Genomic DNA, 21,949 nt, shown 5'->3' on the forward strand with positions numbered 1-21,949 from the left:
ATGAGAAATCTTAAGCTGAGAGAGGTTACATGACTTAGCCAAGGCCACAAAGCTAAAAGTAGTAGAGCTAGGATTTGAAATCAGGTCTGTATGATTTTCAATTCTATGCTCTTTCCTTACCCAAAGCTGTCTCGGAGAGAAATTAAGGGTCAGAAAGGTTGCTTCTTTTTATTAACTGAATTTTTTCTTTCGTGTATGTATGTTTCATCCATGCACTGGGAGCTTACTGCACTAAATATGGGCCTTATAGCTTCTGGATTTTGCATACTATGCTAAGAGGTGGGGAGAACAGATTAGACTCAAAATGCTGAACTGAAACTTGAAAATACGCTAAGATAAAATATTTGTACCATAAATATATATTTCCCCTTTAAATGGGTTATGGTGTAAGCTTATATTTTTAAAGAGCTTTGGAGATCACTTGTAAAAATAATGTATTATACAAGCTGATGACTTTACGGCTCATAAAAAGTTTTTGTTCTTTTGAGAAAAATAGAGATTTAAATGTGTGACCTGACATATGAAATTCCATTTTTTGAAGCATTCAATTCATACTTTAAAATCTGATCATTTCAATGCAGTTTATTTTTTTAAAGAGATAAAATACATCTGAAATTCAAGGAGAGAATCAAATTGCTGTATTTACAATAACTAAATGTCCTCTCAGGAGATACTGTGAAGCTATCATGAGAAACAGATTCTTTTTGCATTTCCTTTTAAAGAAATCATATTTCTAAACAGATTAGAATCGAAACATAGTGAATTACCAAGTCAATCTTCTTCCCGCTCTTCTGGCACAATGTAAGATAATGATGTGCTGAATTTCATCTATAAAGATGATACTACTAACTTTCTGGCAGCAGGCCAGGCCCATGACTTGTTTTGCTACAGGGAAAACAGAACTGCACACAGACCTCTTCTTTTCAGTATACCATGTGACAAATTCCATAGGTTGATTAGACCCCCGCTTTGAGTATATAGAATTCAGCACGGCTAGAATTCTATACAACTGACCTAATGCACTATAGTACTAGGTTCATTAAAGGACTGTATACTGGAAGCAGTGGTAAAATGCAGCCAAGATTCATAAGCCTACAGCAAAGCATCCTTGGTACTTTGCCATTTCAAAAATAGCTCTCTCTACATTTGTGAACCTGTTAATAACATAGGATCTGTGTCCTTTAAGTCAGCTCAGAGTCCTACACGAGAAAGAATGTAGGATTGATCATTGCTTCTAAGTTACATCAAGGGACTAAACGTATTTGCTACCTTGTAACAGAGATTGGTAAGTAGAAGATCAGGGAAATTAAAACTGTTGCCAATGTTAAGAATCAACATACATGGCTTATATCTTATATTTAATAGCAAGGAAGGATTGTGCTTGCCTTGCTAATATTTATTTCTCAAATGTATGAAGGGTAGAAGAGAGAAATAGTGAGGTAGGGAAGATGCCAAGATGATTTGGGATTAAAATGGATTATTAAAATTTGGTATATGTATACAATGGAATACTACTCAATAATAAGAAACGGCAGTGATCTAGCACCTCTTATATTTTCTTGGATAGAGCTTGAGCCCATTATCTGCAGTGAGGTATCACAAGATCGGAAGAATAGGCTCCACATGTACTCGCCATCAAATTGGCACTGACTAATCAACACTATGGTGCTCACACGGTAGTAATATTCTCCAGGGATTAGGGGGTTGTGGGGGTAAACTCACAACTAATGGACGCGTTGAGCATTGTACAGGGGAAGGGCATGCCTCTAATCCTCGCTAGGGTGAGGCAAAGACATAAAATGTAACCCAAATGTTTGTACCCTCATAATATCCTAAAATAAAAAAAAACATTAAAAATGCCACTTATTAAGTACCTGAGTGAGCATTTGAAAGCCCCCTCAGACTGTTATGGCCTCTTGTCACATTTTCTCTGGCTTCCCTCAGACCTTATTCCAAGCCTCCCATGCCAAGAGGAGAGCCAGCAAACCTAGGGGATTGGTTAGCCTTTGTACTTGCTGTTCCCTTTGTTAGAAATGAACTTTCTACTTTTCTTCATCAAAGTCTCATTCATCCTCCAAAATCCAATTCAAATGTCACCTCATTCATTCACGTATGCATGCCTAGTACATGCCAGCCATTGTACACTTCTCTTGGGAGATGTATTTACTGTGTTTGGTTGGCCATTCTGTGGCTCCCTCTTGTATGTTCCCACTACAATCTTACCATATGCCCACATAACTTCTTACCACCTCTGCTAATTATTTGTAAAATTATCTCTCTTATGAAGACTATGGGCTTCCAGAAATAAGAAACCATATTTTATGAGTCTTTGTGTCCCTGTGTGTAATATAACACAGTGCTTTGCACATAGTAGGTGCTTAATAAATTGCTAGCTATTACTCTGTTCTCCTCCTCCCTTTCATTTATATTTGCTATTTTCTAATTCCTCATCTGGTTTAATCCTGAACCCTTTTGCCCCAACTGCCCTACTAAAACTGCTCTCACCATGTTGTCAACATCTTTTTTACTGAATTCAATGGATGGATGAGGCACACTCTTTCCACTGGGCTTGCTAAGTTGATAAGATGTAAGCCTAGAGCTGCTGGTAGCTATTTCTGCCACCTCATAGGAAGAACCTGCCTGAAGAATGAGGCTAATATAAAGGAAAGCAGAGCTTAGAAAGTCCTGATGACATCATTTAAGCCCCAAGGTTAAGCCATGTTTTAAGCCAGCTTCATCAGGACTTTGCAGTTAAATGAGCCAATAAATCCTCCCCTCCTTCTTTCTTTTTCTTTAAATCTCAATCCAGTTTAGGCTGGCTATCTGTCATTTGTAACTGAGAGAGTCCTAACATAGCTAATGATCTCCATATCTGTATTTCCAAACCAGATAGCTTTTTTGAGCTTCCAACCCAGATATCTTTCTTGAGCTTCAGATGTGTATCTCCAAATGCTTACAGGTTTTCTCCCCTTGAATTTCCCACAGGTACCTGAAACTCAACCTGTCCAAAACCACACATCTTCCTCTCCTGATCATTATCTCAGTGAATAGTACAGCACCTTGCCAGAAACTTGGGTGGCTTCCTTGACTCCTCTTTTTCTCCCTTCAATCAAATCACCAACTCCTATTTTTCTACTATAAACTAAATGGGTCTACTTTCTGTCTCCATTGCTGCTACCCTAATTCAGCCACATTCATTCCTTTTGTGTATCATTGCAGCAACCTCCTGACTACCTTGTCTCCCTCATGCCCCATTCCAGTCCATTTTTTCTCCCCATTTTATCCACTTTTAAATTATATTTTATAAATTATAGTAACACATGCTTATTGTAACAAGTCAAACAATATAGTATATAAAAAACCACTTAATAGTTGTCACCTTTCTATCCAACCCCCTTCCACACAATGTAATCAGTATTCACTGTATGATGCTTTTCCTTCTCACATCTGTTTCAGTGTTCATATATAAACATTTTAGGGATTTAAAATCTCTCTTTTTTATGAAAATGGGATAATTTTATACACAATGCTTTGAAACTTGCATTTTCTAATCTAGCCATAGAACATGGCTATTCCTTCAGATCCAAACATGAAACTCTAACTTATTCCTTTTAATAGCTGCATAATATTCATTAGTATGACTATGTTATAATTTATTAGACCATTTTTTATTCATAGATATTAGGTTTATCCCTCCTTTTGCCACTAAAACAGTGATATAATAAACATTCTTTTGTATATATGACCTATGAATTTGTAGGATAGATTCCCAAAACTGTGAATGCTGAACCAAAGGTATCTTTAATTTTATTAGAGCGTTGAATTAATATTCAAAATGGTTGTAACAATTTATATTCTCTCCGGCAATATATGAGTTTTTCTACCTCCTAAATAACATAGGGTATTACATTAGAAAATTGTTGCTACTTTATTTGGGTATTAAGTAGAAAATGGTATATCATGCCAATTTTATTTTTTTGTAAAATTAAATTTTATCTATTTATTTATTTTAAATTGGTAAGACATACACATGTTAAAAAATTAAAAAAATACAAAACATGGAAATTAAGTCAACTCCCTCCCCTCCCCAGCCACAAACATTCAGTTTTTTCCTCAGAGCAACCATGGTTACCAGTTATAGATTAATCATAATTTATTTAATCAGTTCCTGAATAATGGACATTTAAGTTATTCCCAATTCTATATTACAAATAGTACAGCAAAGAATATCTTTGTTGATAAACGATTTTCAATGTGTGAGTATATCTAAAAATAGAAGTGGAAATGCTGGATCAGAATATGTACATTTAGCATTTGAAGATGTTTGCCATATAATCTATTCTTGACATTGATCCTGTGCCTTACCATTGCCTTTAGGATAGTCTCTAAGCTTCATAAAATGGATTCCAAAGCCCTGCATGATTTCACCCTTTTTAGCCAGCTCATTATCACTTCCCCTTTAGATCTCTACACTCTATCCATACAAACTTCTTCCAGTTCCTTAAATGAGCTAAGCTCCCTCTTTACTCTAAGCTTTCCAACATGTATGTTCTCTCTGCCTGATGCACCTTTCCCTTAAATCTTCATTTGGCTAACTCCAGTACCTGTCAGGTTGCAGCTCAGATGTTAACCCCATAAGGAGAACTTCCTTGATCTCCCAAGTCTAGATCAGATGACAATGTACCCATAGAACCCTGTGCCTACCCCATTATATGACTCACTACATTGTATTAAAATCATCCACTATGAGTTCGATGAGGGTAGGATCTTATCTTGTTCCCCAATGTCTCCCTAGTGTCTGGAACAGTGATCAATAAACATTGATTCAACAACCAGTTGGTACTTAATAAACATTTGTTGAATAAATGAATTAAAAAAACAAAGAAAGCTGTAGTAGTTCCTTATCTTTGAGACCAAAGAGGCCCTGCAGGTCAAAGAGTAGAATCTAGAGTAAGGCAGGGTTGCATAAGTAATACACCACACAGCCAACGGGTGTCTTCTGACTATACATCTACATCTGCCTGTGATATTCTGAGGAGCCATACAGAAGGGAGCTAACAGTTCACCACTTAGCCATCAGATTAACCTTCTTAGCCTTCACTTCTTGAAACTATTTGCATGCTCTTAATCCTTACTGAGCCTCCTCATGGATGCTAATGAAAAGGCTCATTGACTATCCAAATTGAAACTCTAAGTATTTATTCATTTAGATATCATCTGATTGGCTAAAACTAGCCTAGCTATTATCATTATATTATAGAAATCAGGAATAGTTAGAAGCAAATTATATCAGAATTGGAAGTAAACAATTAGACCATCTATTCTAGTAGTTAAACATCTTTTACTTACCCGAATACATCTGAGGGATATGACATACTCTCATCAGTAATAGTACCTACCTCACTATAGTTTTCTCAGTGGGGTGTAGAGTAGTCAGAATTTCCAGGGCTGTACATTCTTTGAAAATAACTCCTTAGATGCCTTTGAATCTCTTATACCCAGTGATTATAGTCTAACCCTTTAGAAGAAACTAAGATCAGAGACATGAAGTAAGACTTACCCAAGGCCATTATGCTAGTATAATTACTAATGGCAGAGTTGGGATTAGAATCCAGGTCTCCTGGCTTAAGAGTTCATTCACCACTTTCCATAATACTGAGAAACAAATAGCTAGAAAGAACTTTAGAGAGAGTGACAGACTGGAAGGACCTTTAGAGAACCTCAGGTCAGGTGGGCCTGTTACCTCCTTTAGGCAAGTAAGATATTCCTCAAAGATGTCTTACTTTTATAGCACTCTTATAGTGTGTGGGGGCATGTTCACATTTTACCTTGCCTAATTCTGTATTGCTTATATTTGTTACAATGTGTTATTTTTGCAATTAAAAAACCCCATAAATATTTTTAAGCATCTTAATCTTTCACTAATCTCTATGCCAAATTCAAGTTAGGCCTTAAGTACTAAGGACTAGAGTTTGGTAGCTATACCAATTACAGAGCCTGCTATACTGTCTTACAAGTAGTTGGTATTCTAAAAATGCTTGTTAACCAAATGTCAGTGGTGATGGCCTGTTGAGATCATTTACTGCAGGGCTAGTTTCATCAATGAAAATGCAGTTTTAAAGGATATTTCGGAGTATGAGCAAGCTAAGATATTTTAGCTTACTTAATGTCTTATTTGATATAAAGCCACTTTCCAGAGTGTTCTGCTGTGGGCACTTAAGCTGTTGGCATCCACTACCAGCAGGCAACCTTGGGATTCTACATCTGAAATCAACAATCCTCCTTAAGTCCATACACATGGTAAGCCTTCAAAAGCTTTAATTTAAAAAAAAAAAATTAAAAAAATCTTTAATTTTGTCTTGTGAACAAGCCCCTGAAACTCTATCAGCTCTCAAAATGATTTTAGTCTCTCTCATTTGATAATAGCAGAGTGATGGCTCACTGAAAAGCAATAAATAGAAGAGCAGTACTAGAATAAGGGCAATTCTTAATTTTAGCTAACATTTGTACAGGCAGAAAGTCTGTTTTCTTTGATATCATAGCCTTTCATGTTCATCTGTATCAATTTAATAGTAGCTATGTCCTATTCCATTATTATTTTTAAGAAGTGAAGGACAAAGGATATATTTCAATCTTACTTGTTTTTCCCCTTTGCTCTTTTATAATAGAAAAGAATACTAACTTTTTTGATCTGCCCAAAAATAAAGAAAACTACAATGAAGAAAAATTTCTAAGAGATACTGACAAAAAGCGACACATGTATACAGCCAGCCAGCCAGAGTGTCACAAAGCAACGTGCAGATGTGATCATTTGCTGTGATGAGATAGGCCAGTTTGAGGCATGGAGTCTTCTTTCTATGGGCTTGGATGGCATCAGTGAGAACAAAAAAGGGCAATTTGGCTGAGAAAGAGCATCTTTGCAGAAATTATTATGGTTGTTCATAAATTAAGGAACATAAATGCCCCAAATGCCTGGGAGACCAAATTATTACATTTATTTTCTAGGGAGAACAAAGTAATAGCACTTAATAATTTTTGAAGTATTTTTGCGTACATTAACACTTTTGATCACTACAACAACTGTATGAGGTAAGCAGGGCTAATTATCACCCTTTTACTCATTGGAGCACCCTTCATATCTTAAAAAAATGGCTCTGTAGACTAAAGGTAAAAGGCTGAAAATCCAATAAAATCCCAGGACTTCTGGGCATTCTATACCCCTAAGGGTATACCCCTACTCTAAGGGATGCATGGATTCCTCCAAGGTATACTGATTAAAGAAAAAGACCTGGATTGCATGAGAAACTTGACATTGGCACAAAATGAGTAGAGTCTGCTGACTGACTTGAATATCAGATCAGGAGGGAAGTAGATAGGAAGTGCTAAAAATTAATAAGAGAGGCTTTGGCCTTGACTGGAGAGAAAACCTATTTTGTATCAAGATAGAATAAACATTCTAAGGAAGATCAGTATCAGAGATGTTGGTAGCTACATCTGGATAAAGTGGTTTGGGGGAAAAGAGGAAATTGCCTTCTTTAAGAGAAAACTTGGGAGGTTAGATGAAGAGGTAAACCTTAGAAGCCATTAGACTTCCTTGGAAAGGAAGGGAAGACCATGTATACTACAGAAGGTGATACTGCTCTTACCACCTTTTTCCTATTCTCCTTAGCAACCAGGGATTATGAAAGATTTGCTGATACTGAGAATAACCTCAGGGGAAAATCTAAAGGAGGAGAAAGGGTGAGATGATTAGGAGAGGAAAGGGACCATGACTCTCAGCTCCCAGCTTCCACATAGCCAGAAGACTTCCAGGAAACTGGCTACAAATAGTAGGTGAATATGGGTGCTTTTATTTCATGGACTACATTTCTTATGTTTGAACTTGGTTATCAATTGTATGCAAAATGTCTGTTCTAGAGAATGGCCCCACTGGTCTAGTTCTCCATTTGAAGGCTCAACGCTGCTGCCTCCTCCACCAACTAGAAAACCCTATCTTACTGCTCTTTTTAAAAATTATTACTATGGGATTCTTGTTCTGAGTTCTTTTTCAGACTTCAGCCAATTCTACTTCTTCTTGCCCCTTCTAACAAAGTCCTGGCCCCATCTCTTTAATGGCTCCTGCCTTCTGAAACTGCTTCCATCATTGGCCCTTACTCACATTGACAACTGTCATCTTAAAAATCTCATTTCCATCTTTATAAAGTCATATTGCTTTCTAACCATCCAGACACATATCATTGGCTGATGTAGCCAGACACATGCTGTCTTTGAATCCAGATGGCTTTGCAGCAGCCCAGAGCTACGTATTCTATAAACTCCTATGCCAAAGGGGTAGCATTTTGTCAACTGACAGAGTGATGCTGAAATATCAGAGTGATTCAAAGACTCTTCCCAGGAGCTAGCTCAACATTTTGTTATGCCCCACAGAATGCATTTATAGTTAACATAAAGCTATGACACCCACGATAGGGATGGTTTCCATTGGCACATTACTGCCTAGCTGAAGGATCAGTCAACATCATCAACTTACATTACAAACACCAACAATGTGCCAGACACCAGGCTAGATTCTTGGGTTATACAAAGAAAAATGAATCCCTGCCCTCAAGAAACTTACAAACAAGTTCTAGAAGCTCTAGATTTGGGCATGCTCAGATTTAGGCATGGTAGCAGATACCAACACTGATACAATTATCATTGGAATTAACACATGATGTAAGTGCCAGTATGGTACAACACTCTGCCCATTTCAAGAATAGGACTAAATCCTCTTGGTGACCTTAGTAGATGCAGGATGTCTCCAGAGGATATGAGGTGATCTTGGTCCTTACACAGAGAGAGATACAAATGCTACCATGGATCTCAGACATACTGAGAAAAAACTGCAAGTATTTGGAGTTGGAGGAGGGAAGATCCTTATCTAGTTAGTTCTATGTCAAAGGACTGATTGGTAGGTTAGAGTGGAAAAATCTTCTGTGATCTTGGGTGTGTGGACAATATGAGATGATGAAGCACACTTGAGAAGGTAGTTCTTAGAAGGATATTCTTATTAACATATAACTCAGAAGTGATAAAGGATCACCTGAGTAGACTTACCATCCGCTCCTTCACTGCTTTTGCTTCTTTTATTGCGGCGAACACGCTTACTTTCCTCTTCAGAGTATGACTTTTCATCAGGGAAGAAGAAATTCAGTAGAGCCATCTGTAAAATAACAAGTAGGTTAGTGAATGATTGATCCCAGTCAGCCACAGCCCACATAAAAAACTAGCTTTCCATACACAGTCTACCTTTATCTTAAATTCATTGTGTCTAAAGCCTCAGCCCATCTTCCTCTTCACTGTACAAATCCTTTTATTTTTGATACCATTATTATTCCAATCATGTGGACATGAAATTTTGGTTAATTTCTAAATCCCTACTCTTCTGCCCTGAATATCTAATAAGTAGTCCATTATGTCCTTTTCTCCGTATATTTCTGGGGTTCAGAGAGCCCAGCCACATATTTCTAACCTCCCTAACATACTAATGATGCCTTGAGTTTGCTATTCTCTCTTGGATTTCATTATTATGCACCCATGATTTTGCCTCATTCCTATTTGTGCTGTACTTTTGGTTTGGTCCCTGAATGCTATGCATGTAATACTGAGGTATCATTTATGTCAATGCTCTTCTGGGAGTTAGTCATGACAAAGCACACAATTATTCTTTCCCTTTCCTAGATTCCTACAGCACTTATGATCTATAAGATTCATTTTGGGCTGGGCATGGTGGCTCACATCTGTAATCCCAGCACTTTGCGGCCAAGGTGGGACGATTGCTTGAGGCCAGGAGTTTGAGACCAGCCTGGGCAACATAGGGAGACCCCATCTCTATAAAAAATTTATAAAATTGCTGGATGTGGTGGCATGTGCCTGTAGTCCCAGCTACTCTCAGAAGGCTGAGGCAGGAGAATTGCTTGAGCCCAGGAGTTCAAGGCTGCAGTGATCTATGATCGTACCACAGCACTCCAGCCTGGGTGATAGAGTAAGACCCTGTTTCCAAAAACAAAAACAAAAACAAAAACAAAAAAGCTCATTTTGGTACTTGGTCCTCTACTGTCTTATAATGATCTCTCATAATAATATAATATGTTTCATATGCAAATAGGTCTGGGTTCACTAATGATAATCAGAGTTTAAATATACACTTGCTGAATTGAATCATAATCTTTCAGCATGAGTGCTTTATTGTGGTAAAAAGATGTACTTGAGTGTAAATAGTGAACAGAGTAGTAGGATTAAGAGTGATTCTAATCCCATCTCTGCCACTTACTAGCTATGTAACCTTGGACAAGTTACTTAAGCTTTAATTTCCTCATTGGTAAATAGGGATAATAATAGTACTTTGCTCATAAAGCAGTTGCAGAATTAGCACAGTACCTAGCACGTAATATGTACTCAATAAATGTTAGCTATTACTATTAATATTAAAATTAATCTTCAACATAGACTAGTTAATTTGGAGCTTAAAAAATGAATCTGCATTCTTATTATAGTGTGAGTTCAAAAAATAAACAATTCCAGAGTCCTCATATCTGCTGCATCTCTGATTAAGTGGAAAAAAATGGGTTGGACACAGAGAGCCCTAACATTTTACACAAACTTTCTTCAAAATCCTGTGATTTACTGTTTATATTGAACAATTGTACCCAATAGCCTTAAGGTGTAGGATTAGTGTCTTGTAGGATACATTCATCTATTAAATATAAAATTAATAAATGAATGTATAGGTAATCTCCAATTTGTGAATAGGGTTGCATTTAAAGCTTATTTAGGTTGAACTGCATGAAACTGTAAGTTCTGTATGTCAAAAATGATTGAATATCATCAATTTCATATGGTTCAACTGAGCAGTATTTTTGAGTCACTTGATTGGAACGTAAAATGCAGTTTCCCATAGAATCAATATAATAAAGTCTGGTTAGTTTTCCTGATAAGCCCACAGAGAGTTACTTAACCCACAGTATAAATAAGCTAATGTACTAATAATAGTATAAAACAAAACTTCTATTTACAATAAAATCTCAATCATTTGCAGCTCTGTAAGTCATTCTGGATGGAAGAGTTTTCTTGATAACTTTGCTAAAACTTCAGCTATTTTGGATAGAAATTCATTTATAATATATGATTTAATTTAGGGCTTACTCAATATACAGAGGACCATTTGCCTGTATATTAAATGGCCCCAGTCCAGTATGGTTTTGAGGTTTTAAAAAAATTATTGTTAAAATTACAAGACAGAGTAATATATGCCTTGTAGAGAGAAGTTTAAGGTTCTCTGTAAGAAAGAGGGAAGTACCTAATACAAACTGGGGGTGGACAAGCCTTCTTGGAGGAGGTGCTACCTCTGTGAGTCCTGAAGGGTGTCAAGGATTTAGTTATAAATGGGAAATACAAAAGGAATTCTAGGCAAAGGGAGCATTGTGTTTAAATATCCTCTTTCAGAGGAAAGAGAAAGAATAGCAATTTTTGGAACTACAAGTGGCTTAGAATAAGTGGTAGGAGGTGGGGAGGAATGGTGAGAAATATGAACCAAGGGGTGTTAAATAAGAGCCAGATCATGTTAAGGAATTTAGACTAGATCCTGCAGCAGAGGGATCCTCTGAAGGATTTTTCCCTTTCTAAATTTTTGTCCCTTATGAAAATGAGATATAATTTACATACAACAAAATGCACAAATTTTAAGTATATAGGTTGAAGAGATTTGACAAGTGCACACACCTTTGTAACCACCACCCAAATCAATATATAGAACATTTACATCATCCTCTAGAATTTTCCCTTGTGCCCCTTCCAGTCGTTCTCCAGCAATCCCCTGTCCCAAGGCAACTACTGTTCTAATCTCTATCACCATCTCTTGGTTTTTTTCCGTTCTATACTAGAATCATATAATATGATTTTTCATATGTATGAATGAATATGATTGTTCATTCAACATAATGTCTGTGAAATTCATCCATGTTGTTGCATGTATCTCTAGTTCATTCCTTTTTAGTGCTGAGTAGTAGTATTTTGTTGCATGGATCTATTACATTTTTCTGTGCATTCACCTATTGATAAAAATTTGGGTTATTTCCAGTTTGGGACTATTATAAATAAAGCTGATATGAACATTCATGTACAAGTTTTTGTGTAGGCATATGTTTTCATTTTTCTTGAGTAAACACCTAGCAGTGGAACCTATGGGTAAGTATTTGTTGTAAGAAACTGCCAAACTGTTTTCCAGAGTGACCGTACCATTTTATATGCCCACCAGCAATGTATGAAAGTCCCAGTGCTCTGTATCTTCACCAATACTTGGTATTGTCAGTATTTTTAATTAATCCACCATTCTGGTGGATGGGAAGTACGGTTTCATTGTGGTTGGTTTTTGAGTTCTTAAAGTTCTTTTTTAGTGTTTTTTTTTTCATCTCTTACCTTCCTGTACCTCCTCACCATCACCAACTACAATTCCAGAGTTTTTCTTATACTTTTTGTGCTCCCTCTTGGGCTCAGCTCCCATGAGAGTTCTGGCAGGGGCTCTAGCACATTCTTGTGTCCTGATGGTGGCAGTAGGAGAAGGTGCTCACATATTAACTGTTCCCAAGAGTCTGATGGGAGCCTGTAAGAACTCAAGCTCCCAGAAGAGGAGGGCTGAGAAGAAACAAACTTCTGCAGACAGCAGAAATGACTCCAGCTCCCATGGGTAGTAGGAGTAGCTCACAGTCCCTCAAGAGAGGCTGCTGATGAATATGGAAGATTCATAAGTCAAGTGTTCATTAGAAAGGGACTGCTAGTATGTGAAGATGCTTTGAATATAGTTTCTATTTTCTAAATAAAAACCAAAAGAAAACAATACAAAACATTGCTTAAAATGAAAGAGATTTCCTATTCACAGTGCCCTTATTTGAGTCTCAATTAGAGGTAGGAGGTAAAACTATATCATATAATGGTAAAGACAAAAATCAGTGGCTGCTCATATAAAAAGTCTAGAATTCCAGCTTGAGTTTTGCATTCATTAGCATGGCCTCCAGAGGCAAGTTGCAGAATATGAACAAAACAACCCTCTCGTTTAGAATATTGCTTTCCTATTGCACAAGAGAGGAGGCATCAGGAATGTTGGCCACAGCCAGGCATTTTGCTCAAGGGAAAAAAAATCTAATTCTTTACACTTTATTAAGTGATTACACCCTTGTTTCCTATGGTAAAATTACATGGTAAACAGCACCTGCAGATTACAGGGATCTCAGCTGGAAACAATTCGTTAACAGTGAGACATGAGGGATACATCCATTATTGCTAGTGACTCTCCAGATATTGCTACAAACATATTTTTTCTAATATCTAAACCCACAAAATTATTGGGTCCTTTTTTTTTTTTTACCATGACATAGAATAAATTTAATTCATTTTCCATTTCATGGCTAATGTACTTGATTGTACTAGATGATTCATAGGAAATTACTTATAAGCCTCTTGAGGGAAAGGGCCATACCTTATCCATTTTTGTATACCTAGTGCCTTGCCCTGAGCCTGGCACATAGTAGGCCCCAGTAAATATCTCTCTGTTGAAAGAATAATTGGACCGTTTTAGTCTGTTTGTGCTGCTATAACAAAATACCTGAGACTGGGTAATTTATAAGGAACAGAAATTTATTTTCTCACAGTTATGGAGGCTGGGAAGTCCACGATCAAGGCGCTGGCAGGTTTGGTTATGTGGCTGTTCTCTGCTTCCCAGATGGCATCCTGTTGCTGCATCTTCCAGAGAGAAGGAATGCTGTGTCCTCACATGATGGAAGGCAGAAGGTCAAGACAGCTGAACACTGCATGAAGCCTCTTTTATAAGGGCCTTAATCCCATTCATGAGGGAGGAGCTCTCATGGCCCAATTACCTCTTAAAGGCCCCCACTCTTAACGCCATCACATTGGCAACACCTAAATTTTGGCACATTCAAACCATGGCAGGCATATTCAAATCATAGCATGCATTAACACCAATCTATACCTTAAGGCCAGGATATTATTTGAACTGATTGGACCTATTTTTTGAGATCAATCATGGAAAGGTAGACTAAGGACTGAATACACTACTAGTAAGAATCAAATAAAAGGGATTCTAAGAGTGAGAGACTCTATAAGTCAGTAGTTCTTAAACTTTGGTGTGAATCAGAATCACTAGGCATGAGTGTTAAAGTGCAGAATCCCAGGGCTTTCCCTTCCCAAATTTAGGCTGAGTAAGACTGAGGTAGGATCCTATAATCTGACTTCTCAACTTGCTCACTAGGGCATTCTGATGCAGGGAGTTCCTGAACTACACTTTAGGAAGCTACTGTATTGTTCATTCCTCAACCAATTCATTATCTGTAGACTGAAAAGACTTCATCCTCTTTTTTTTCCTGGTAAAATAGGGCTCTTACGTAGCTAATGTTTTTTACCTTTTGTTCTGTCATTCTAAAAGAGAATCTGTTTACAGAAAGTGGTACTTCATCTCTCTCAAGAGGAGGCAGATATATACCAGGCTTTCTAAAAATCAGTAAATCACCTATTTTTTAAAAAAGATTGCTCTTTCAATGCTGTTGAATAGATAATCTATTTTTCTTATTGCAACCCCTGCCATCACCAGCACCATCCATCAGCAATCAGCTGGGACCTTCAAATAAATTAAAAGCATTTATGTCCTGAAACATTCAACAAAGTCTCTAAGTGATTCCACTATAACAAGATATGAGCATCCCATTACCAATGAATGAAAGTAGGGTTGACTAAACTAGCTTGATGGGTACATCATGGATATAAAATGAATATGAAAGGTGGCATTGAATACACTGCTAATCTTATAAGAACCCTTAACTCAACATGTTCTGATTATCAACAAAAGGCCTGGGGAGAGCCATTCAGGGTGGTGGTGTCTGCTGAACAAATATTGAGTACTTACCATTTGGAGGGCACTGAACTACACACTGTCTTTAACATATACAGACAAACAACATGCAAATAATCCTGAGTTTTTGTGTAGTGCAGTCATAGCACTACATGACAGGAGGTAGTAGTGTTTCAGTATGACAAGAAGGGAAGCACAGTATGTGCTGGTTGCTGAACAGAGTGTGCCAGCTACTGGGAGTGAGCAAACAAGAACATTCAACATTGATCACAGCATCCCATGGGAGCAGCAACCAGCGGAGTGGGGTGGAAGTGGCAGCAATCAGCCCAAGTGCCAAATGAAATTGGCATCTTGGGCATCTGTGATATGAGTACCAGGGATTGCCAACCCCTGTTGTAGATATGTCAGAGGATGACTGAAATTATGTAGTAAGCCTAAACATGGAAGTTAAATACAACCAACATTTTCCATCATACAGAGCTAAAAGCCGTTACTGAATCCTGTATCCTATGCAGTTTGACTTAAAAATCAGTGCCCAATAATGCAAATGACTGTAAAGTAGAAATCAAAATAAAAAAGAATGGTATCTTTGCCTGGGGATATTACCATAGTGCGGCATCAGTGAAAAATTGTACTATAGACTAGCTCAATCTTGGCTTCCCTTAGCTCCCATTTTTGGGCTATACAGATCACCTAACATTTATCAAATAATACCTTATATATTTTAGTACTAATTTTTCTTCTCCCATAGGTAGTAAGCTCCTCAATGGTAGGCATATTTATGGGGTCAGAACTGGTATGGACTTGTCCTATGGACAGGATGAAATCTGTTTAAGATGCACATCAGTTATTAGAAACACACAAAGGACAAAATGGACCCCTGCTCTGACTTTCTGTTTGCTAGGTTCAGCTTTATTTCTAACATCCGGAACAGAGCTGGAAAAACAAAAGCTTACTGAACTGATTTTTATCAATGGACAATATAAGTTGTGTCCAGCTTTTGTATGACTTTGAAATTCACACCTGCCACAGATGTCACATTTACCTTGTTGAACTATTTTATTGCCAGATTCAGAGTTGTGCTTAATGTGAAATGGCAAGAGAGGACCACCACTACTGAGATTCTGGAAGTCAGCTGGTCTATCAGCATTAAAGCAATGTTCCTTGCTGACATGAGTAGAGATGCAATGGCAGAAGGATACCCAAACATCTTTGGTATGGTGAGCTTTGTGGCATAATCACAAGCAGGGGAGGCATAAGAAATACTCTAAAGGATGCACTAAAGCATAGCTTCAAATAACACGACATAGCTGTGTGCTGCTAGGGAAAACAGAAGCAGAGGTCATCTAGGAATGCAACAATATGGAATTTAGAAACTCTTTTTGAGCAAAGGCTTTCAGCTGACCACAAGTCAAACACAGAAATACAGACAGTGACAGGCTCTACAAATAGCAGCTGCAGCCACAAATCAAAAAGCAGTTTGTATGTTATGTCACATAGAAAGGACTTTTGGTTGAAGATTTAGTCTTTGCTCCCCATGAGTGTGGGTGAAATCAGTAGTGACATCTTTGAATAAGAGGAAGGGCAACAATATATACTGGATGTCACTGCTTTCTCTTTGGAGTATCTGCTTATTAAATTTGTAATTCCTCATACTTCTAAGAAGAATGGTGCTTTGGCACATAAGAAGAAAAAATATACTTCCACTTGTAATACCTGGAAATCACTAAAGGCTATCATTTGTGAGTAGAATCAGCTTATAAATTAGATGAACTCTGTATTCAGAAAATATTAGGTCAAATGCATCTTCTTAATTATGAATTCTTAAATGGCTCTTGAAAGTTTTATAATGATGCTGCAGTTTACCTTTATAAAGCTGGACTAATGCATGTTACATGTAGCATTATAACTAAAACGAGACTGCCTGGGCAATCCATTTAAATGAGGATATTTTCCCTTTGTCCAAAATTTCACTATCAATAGCATCCTATTATACAAAATCTATTCTGTTCCCAATGGAGATCTAAACCACATAAACTACCCCTAGGCCATATCTGACTACAACATTCAAGATCAAGTACAGAGGAAAGACAAAAGTGAGGTAGCTAGTAAAAAGAGAGTTGTAACAGTCAGAATATGGGGGAGGAGAATAGGATACAAGTAAGAAGCAAATTAAGAAACAGATGACTATTGATTCTTACAGGGAAAAAGTGTTCCAAACAGTGTAGAAAAATTAAGCAAGTGGGAAGGACTTTAGGGAAAGATGACTTATATTCAGTTTAAGTTAATAGTGAAATATGTTGTAGACTGGAGTTCAACTGTTATAATGAGGACTCAGATGATGAAGGAAAGGCTAGAAACAATGATCCAAACAAGTCCATGGGATTGGGGAGATGGCAAGAATATGAACATAGATGTGTGGCCAGTGGGCCATCCAGGACTGGCTCACAGCAATGTGAGTATAGAAAGTGAAACTCAGAGACCAGTAGATAAGTTCAGAGGGAACGGTCAGGCAGGATAGGATATAGGTACAGTAGGTTAAAAGTGATGCATGTAACCTAAACTATTTGTACCCCCATAATACTTTTCAATAAAAAAGTACAGTAGGTTGAATTCAAAGAAAGTCTAAGATACAGGCATCTTAGTGGCAGGCAGGTTAATCAGTGGTGATATAATCAGCAAAGATTCAGCCCACAATAAATGCGTCTAAGAAACTTGAGGATTGGAAAAAAGAATAAAGGCCCTGGGATACAAGTTCAGAATTTTAAACACTGTAAAACTAGCATTACCAAGGGAATAAAAGGACTGTCAAGAAAATTGCAAGGCTAGGAAGATAATTTCACTGTGAGATTAGACAAATCCAAAGTTGCAATGCTTTTCTCAGTTAACTTGGCATTTTAGTGTTTCTTGGGTCCAAGCATGGCCAAGGCTTCCCTTGAGGTAAAAACAAAATAATTCATTATGTGACATAATGGCAGACCAATACTGTTTCAGTAGCTGTAAAACTGAGCGAAATTTTTTTCAATGTAACAGTTGATTAGAATACAGAATTAGGGTATTTCCATCGAAATGTCATTTTCTCAGAGGAAAATTTCTGACTCTTGCTTATGACCATGACAGTCAGTGAAGAAAGCCTCACGCTGAGTGTTGTCTCATAAATCTTTCCCATAGTATCTCAACAGAGCTACCGATTGAAAAAGAAATTAGGATAAAATATAAACAAATGAAATGAACTATAGCAAAATACTGAATTCATTAGAGTCAATTTTATGCATATCCATTGTTTGATTGTTAGTTTTAGGGACTAAAGCCATCTTTCCATGGAGCAATAGAGAATTAAATTTCACCAGTATCTACTAATCTCTTACACAGAGCTTTAACCCTAAGGAATCCTCTAATTTCTACCAATGGGTAAACAAATTAGGTTTGTCCAGTTCATAGTTAATTGTTCCTAATTATATTAATAAATATTTCCCCCCAAATCCACAGAAAGCTCATAAACTTTAAAATTTAATAAGTATATAGACATCGGGACCAAGGTAGCTGACTAACCAAACAATTTTAGCTCTCCTTTCTCCCAAGATCCTATTAAGATGACATGAACTAAAAAAGATACGATGAAGAGAATAATAGAGAGAATCAGTAGAAAAGAGATTCCAATATGTTTCTGAAAGACAGAAAGTGGATAGGATGCTGATTGATAAAGATGGGCAGATGAAGTGACAGAGGGGGCTTACAGCCTGCGAGAATGCTGGGCTGCCTTGTAGAACCACAGAGAAGTTTGAAAATTGGAAATATCAAGTAAGGGAGAGGGTGACAAATTCATCAAATACATGTATATTAAATAATCATCTGCCTCCCCTGTGTATAGAACCCCTAGTATTCAGGCATTTATTCTCAATGCAAAAACAAAAATCAGAAGGTTCTTCTCTGAAGAGATTGAATAAATTGCCTAAGAAGAACTGAGGTAGCTAATGTGGGCATTAGTGCCATAAAGCAAAGACCTCTACACGTTGGAGTTTAGGGATCCTCTAGCATAATGGCTCTATATACATGGGTATGGCTTATTGACTTGCCGGCCTCTTATTTGGGGTAGCGAGGCATTTTGCTCAACCCTTAGACACATTATAAAATTTCAGAACAACAAAGATAAAGAGAAAATCCTTATAGCTCCCAGAGAGGAAAAACATTAACAGTTAAAGATGGATTGGTCATCTCATCAGAAACACTGGCTCTTATAGAGAACAACAGAGGAATGCCTTCAGGGTTCTGAGGGTAAATTACTTTGAATCTATAATTTTGTTCCTAACCAAATACCAATCAAGTCTGATAACAAAAGAAAGACATTTTCAGATTCCAAAGACTCAAACTACACCTTTCACACTCCTTTCTCTACAAATTTACTTAAGGATATACTCCAGAAAAATTAGAAAGTAAAGAAAAACATAGATATATGCTGGATTCTGGACACAATGAACCTAAAACTAGAGACTAATAAAAGTAAGTCCAAGGACAAGAGCTGTGCAGCAGACCTAAGGAGCATTCAGTCTAAATAGAAGCAAGGAGGGCTCCAAGATGGAGGCATCTAAGAAAAAGAGGGGGAGAGGGGCTCACAATTTTATCCATTTTTAAGAAATTAGTGAAACTTATGGCTGTAGCAGACAATGCAAGAAAAAATAAAGGTAATTAGAAAATCCAGAAAAAACCAAATTTATACAAATTAAGAAATGTAATACATATATTAAAACTTCATGTTGTGTACACTTAATATGTACAATTTTTATTTGTGATTCAACCTCAATAAAACTGGAAAAAATAGGCCGGGCGCGGTGGCTCACGCCTGTAATCCTAGCACTCTGGGAGGCCGAGGCGGGTGGATTGCTCAAGGTCAGGAGTTCGAGACCAGCCTGAGCGAGACCCCGTCTCTACTAAAAATAGAAAGACATTATATGGACAACTAAAAATCTATATAGAAAAAATTAGCCGGGCATAGTGGCGCATGCCTGTAGTCCCAGCTACTTGGGAGGCTGAGGCAGTAGGATCGCTTAAGCCCAGGAGTCTGAGGTTGCTGTGAGCTAAGCTGACGCCACGGCACTCACTCTAGCCTGGGCAACAAAGTGAGACTCTGTCTCAACAAAAAAAAAAAAAAAAAAAAAACAAACTGGAAAAAATAAAAGAAAAAAAAAAGAAAAAAAAAAGAAAAAAAAAAAGAAATGTAATACTATCATGACACTTGACAGGAGAGAAAAATTTTAAATAGTTAACAATAGTATAAACACTATATACTGATTTTCAACTTTCAGAAATAACCAATATACAAAAGCACAGGTTACTTAATTTTAGAAATGCTTAATTATAGATGTATAGCAAAACATAAATGTTATCATTCTTGGCAATGCAAAAAATTAAAGTACGAAGACAAGATTTGGTAGGTAGATGGGGTAAGAGATATACAGATGAGCATAGAACTAATGGCTTCCTCTTACGGAGTTAAGAAATGCTGTCTCTAGTTCATGGAACAAGAAATAAAGGTCTAAGTATATTCCTCAAACAAACACAGGAATTAAAAAGCACTATAACTACATTGGGATAACAGGCAGTATAAGTGAGATATAGCCTCATTCATCAAATTACAAATTTAATAAAACCTAAAATAGATAAATCAAGAAGTAGCAGTATATATGGAAGCAATCACCAGAAGAACTAAACAGAAAGTTAATAGAGTTAAAGGTAATCTCAGAGGGTGAGGACAGAGAGAGTTGGAACAGTGAAATATTGCTTACATTATAAACTATTTGTACATTGTTCATACTTTTAAAAACCACGCACATATATTATTTCATAAAATATAAAATAGAAATAATCATATGGCTATTTCAAAACCAACCAATAACCTTGAAACAGAAATCTTCTTTTATCACTACTAAATTCAAACTAGCCCCTGAGAACCTTTACCTGAAAAAGAGTGCTGGCCAGGGGCCATTTAAGCATAGCTCCTGTCTGTATTATCTGACCTGCCCTTTTCCCTCAAAGCCTCTTAAAACCACTAAAAAATTAACACAAATTCTGGATCAAGTGACAACCAGCTTCATTTCCAGCCAAAGAGATTATTTTTATGGTCTTATAGATATACAATATGCACATATTTAAGCTTACAAGTTTTGACATGTGTATGTACATATATGTATACCTGTGAAACCATCATCACAATCAAAATAATTAAGATATCCATCACCCCCCAAAATTTCTTCATGCCCCACTATAATCCCTTCCCATTCAGCCCAGTCGCTGATGCCTTCTGCATTTCCAGGCAACTGCTGATATCCTGTCACCATAGATCAGTTTTCATTTTCTAGAATTTTATATAAATAGAATCACACACTCTTCTTTTTTGGGGGGGGTCTGGCTTCTTTCACTCAGCATAATTATTTTGAGATTCAATCATATTATAACATGTGTCAGTAGTTCATTCCTTTTATATTGATAAGTATTATAGTAGTCTGTTGTATAGATGTAACAATTTCTTTAATGCATTCACCTACTGATGGACATAATGGGTTGGCTCCAGTTTTTAGTTACTACAAATAAAATTGTGTGCAATACATTCATGTGCAAGTTTTGTGTGGACATATGCTTTCATTTCTCTTAGGAAATTCCTAGGAGTGGAACTGCTGGGTAACACATACTATATGATAAGTACATATTATAAGAAACTGCCAAACTATTTTCTAAAGTGGATGCACCATTTTATATTCCCACCAGCAGTGTGTAAGAGTTTCACTTTCTCACATCCTTGTCAAAACTTGGTATGGTCAGTCTCTTTAAGTTTAGCCATTCTAATAGGTGTATAGCGGTCTCTCATTGTGGTTTTAATTTGCATTTCCCTGATGACTAATGATGTTGAACATCTTTTCATATATCTTCTTTGGTGAAGTCTCTGTTCAAATCTTTCACCTATTTATTTTATTTTGTTTAGAGATGGGGTCTTGCAATTTTGCCTAGGCTGGTTTTGAACTCCTGGGCTCAAACAATCCTCCCACCTCGGCGTCC

At 37.0% G+C, this 21,949-nt stretch overlaps 1 protein-coding gene across 4 annotated transcripts in view; it reads right to left on the reverse strand.

The window, feature by feature from the left end:
* Positions 1 to 21,949, reverse strand: part of EDA (ectodysplasin A) — a 305,132-nt gene that overhangs the window by 64,220 nt on the left and 218,963 nt on the right. For all 4 annotated transcript variants that reach the window (XM_069464443.1, XM_069464441.1, XM_069464440.1 and 1 more), the window contains exon 2: positions 9,097 to 9,202. In XM_069464443.1, coding sequence (XP_069320544.1) covers positions 9,097 to 9,202 — 106 coding nt within the window. The remainder of the gene's footprint in view (positions 1 to 9,096; positions 9,203 to 21,949) is intronic.

This window comes from Eulemur rufifrons, chromosome 30 (genome assembly GCF_041146395.1).
Source record: "Eulemur rufifrons isolate Redbay chromosome 30, OSU_ERuf_1, whole genome shotgun sequence".
Classification (NCBI taxonomy): domain Eukaryota; kingdom Metazoa; phylum Chordata; class Mammalia; order Primates; family Lemuridae; genus Eulemur; species Eulemur rufifrons.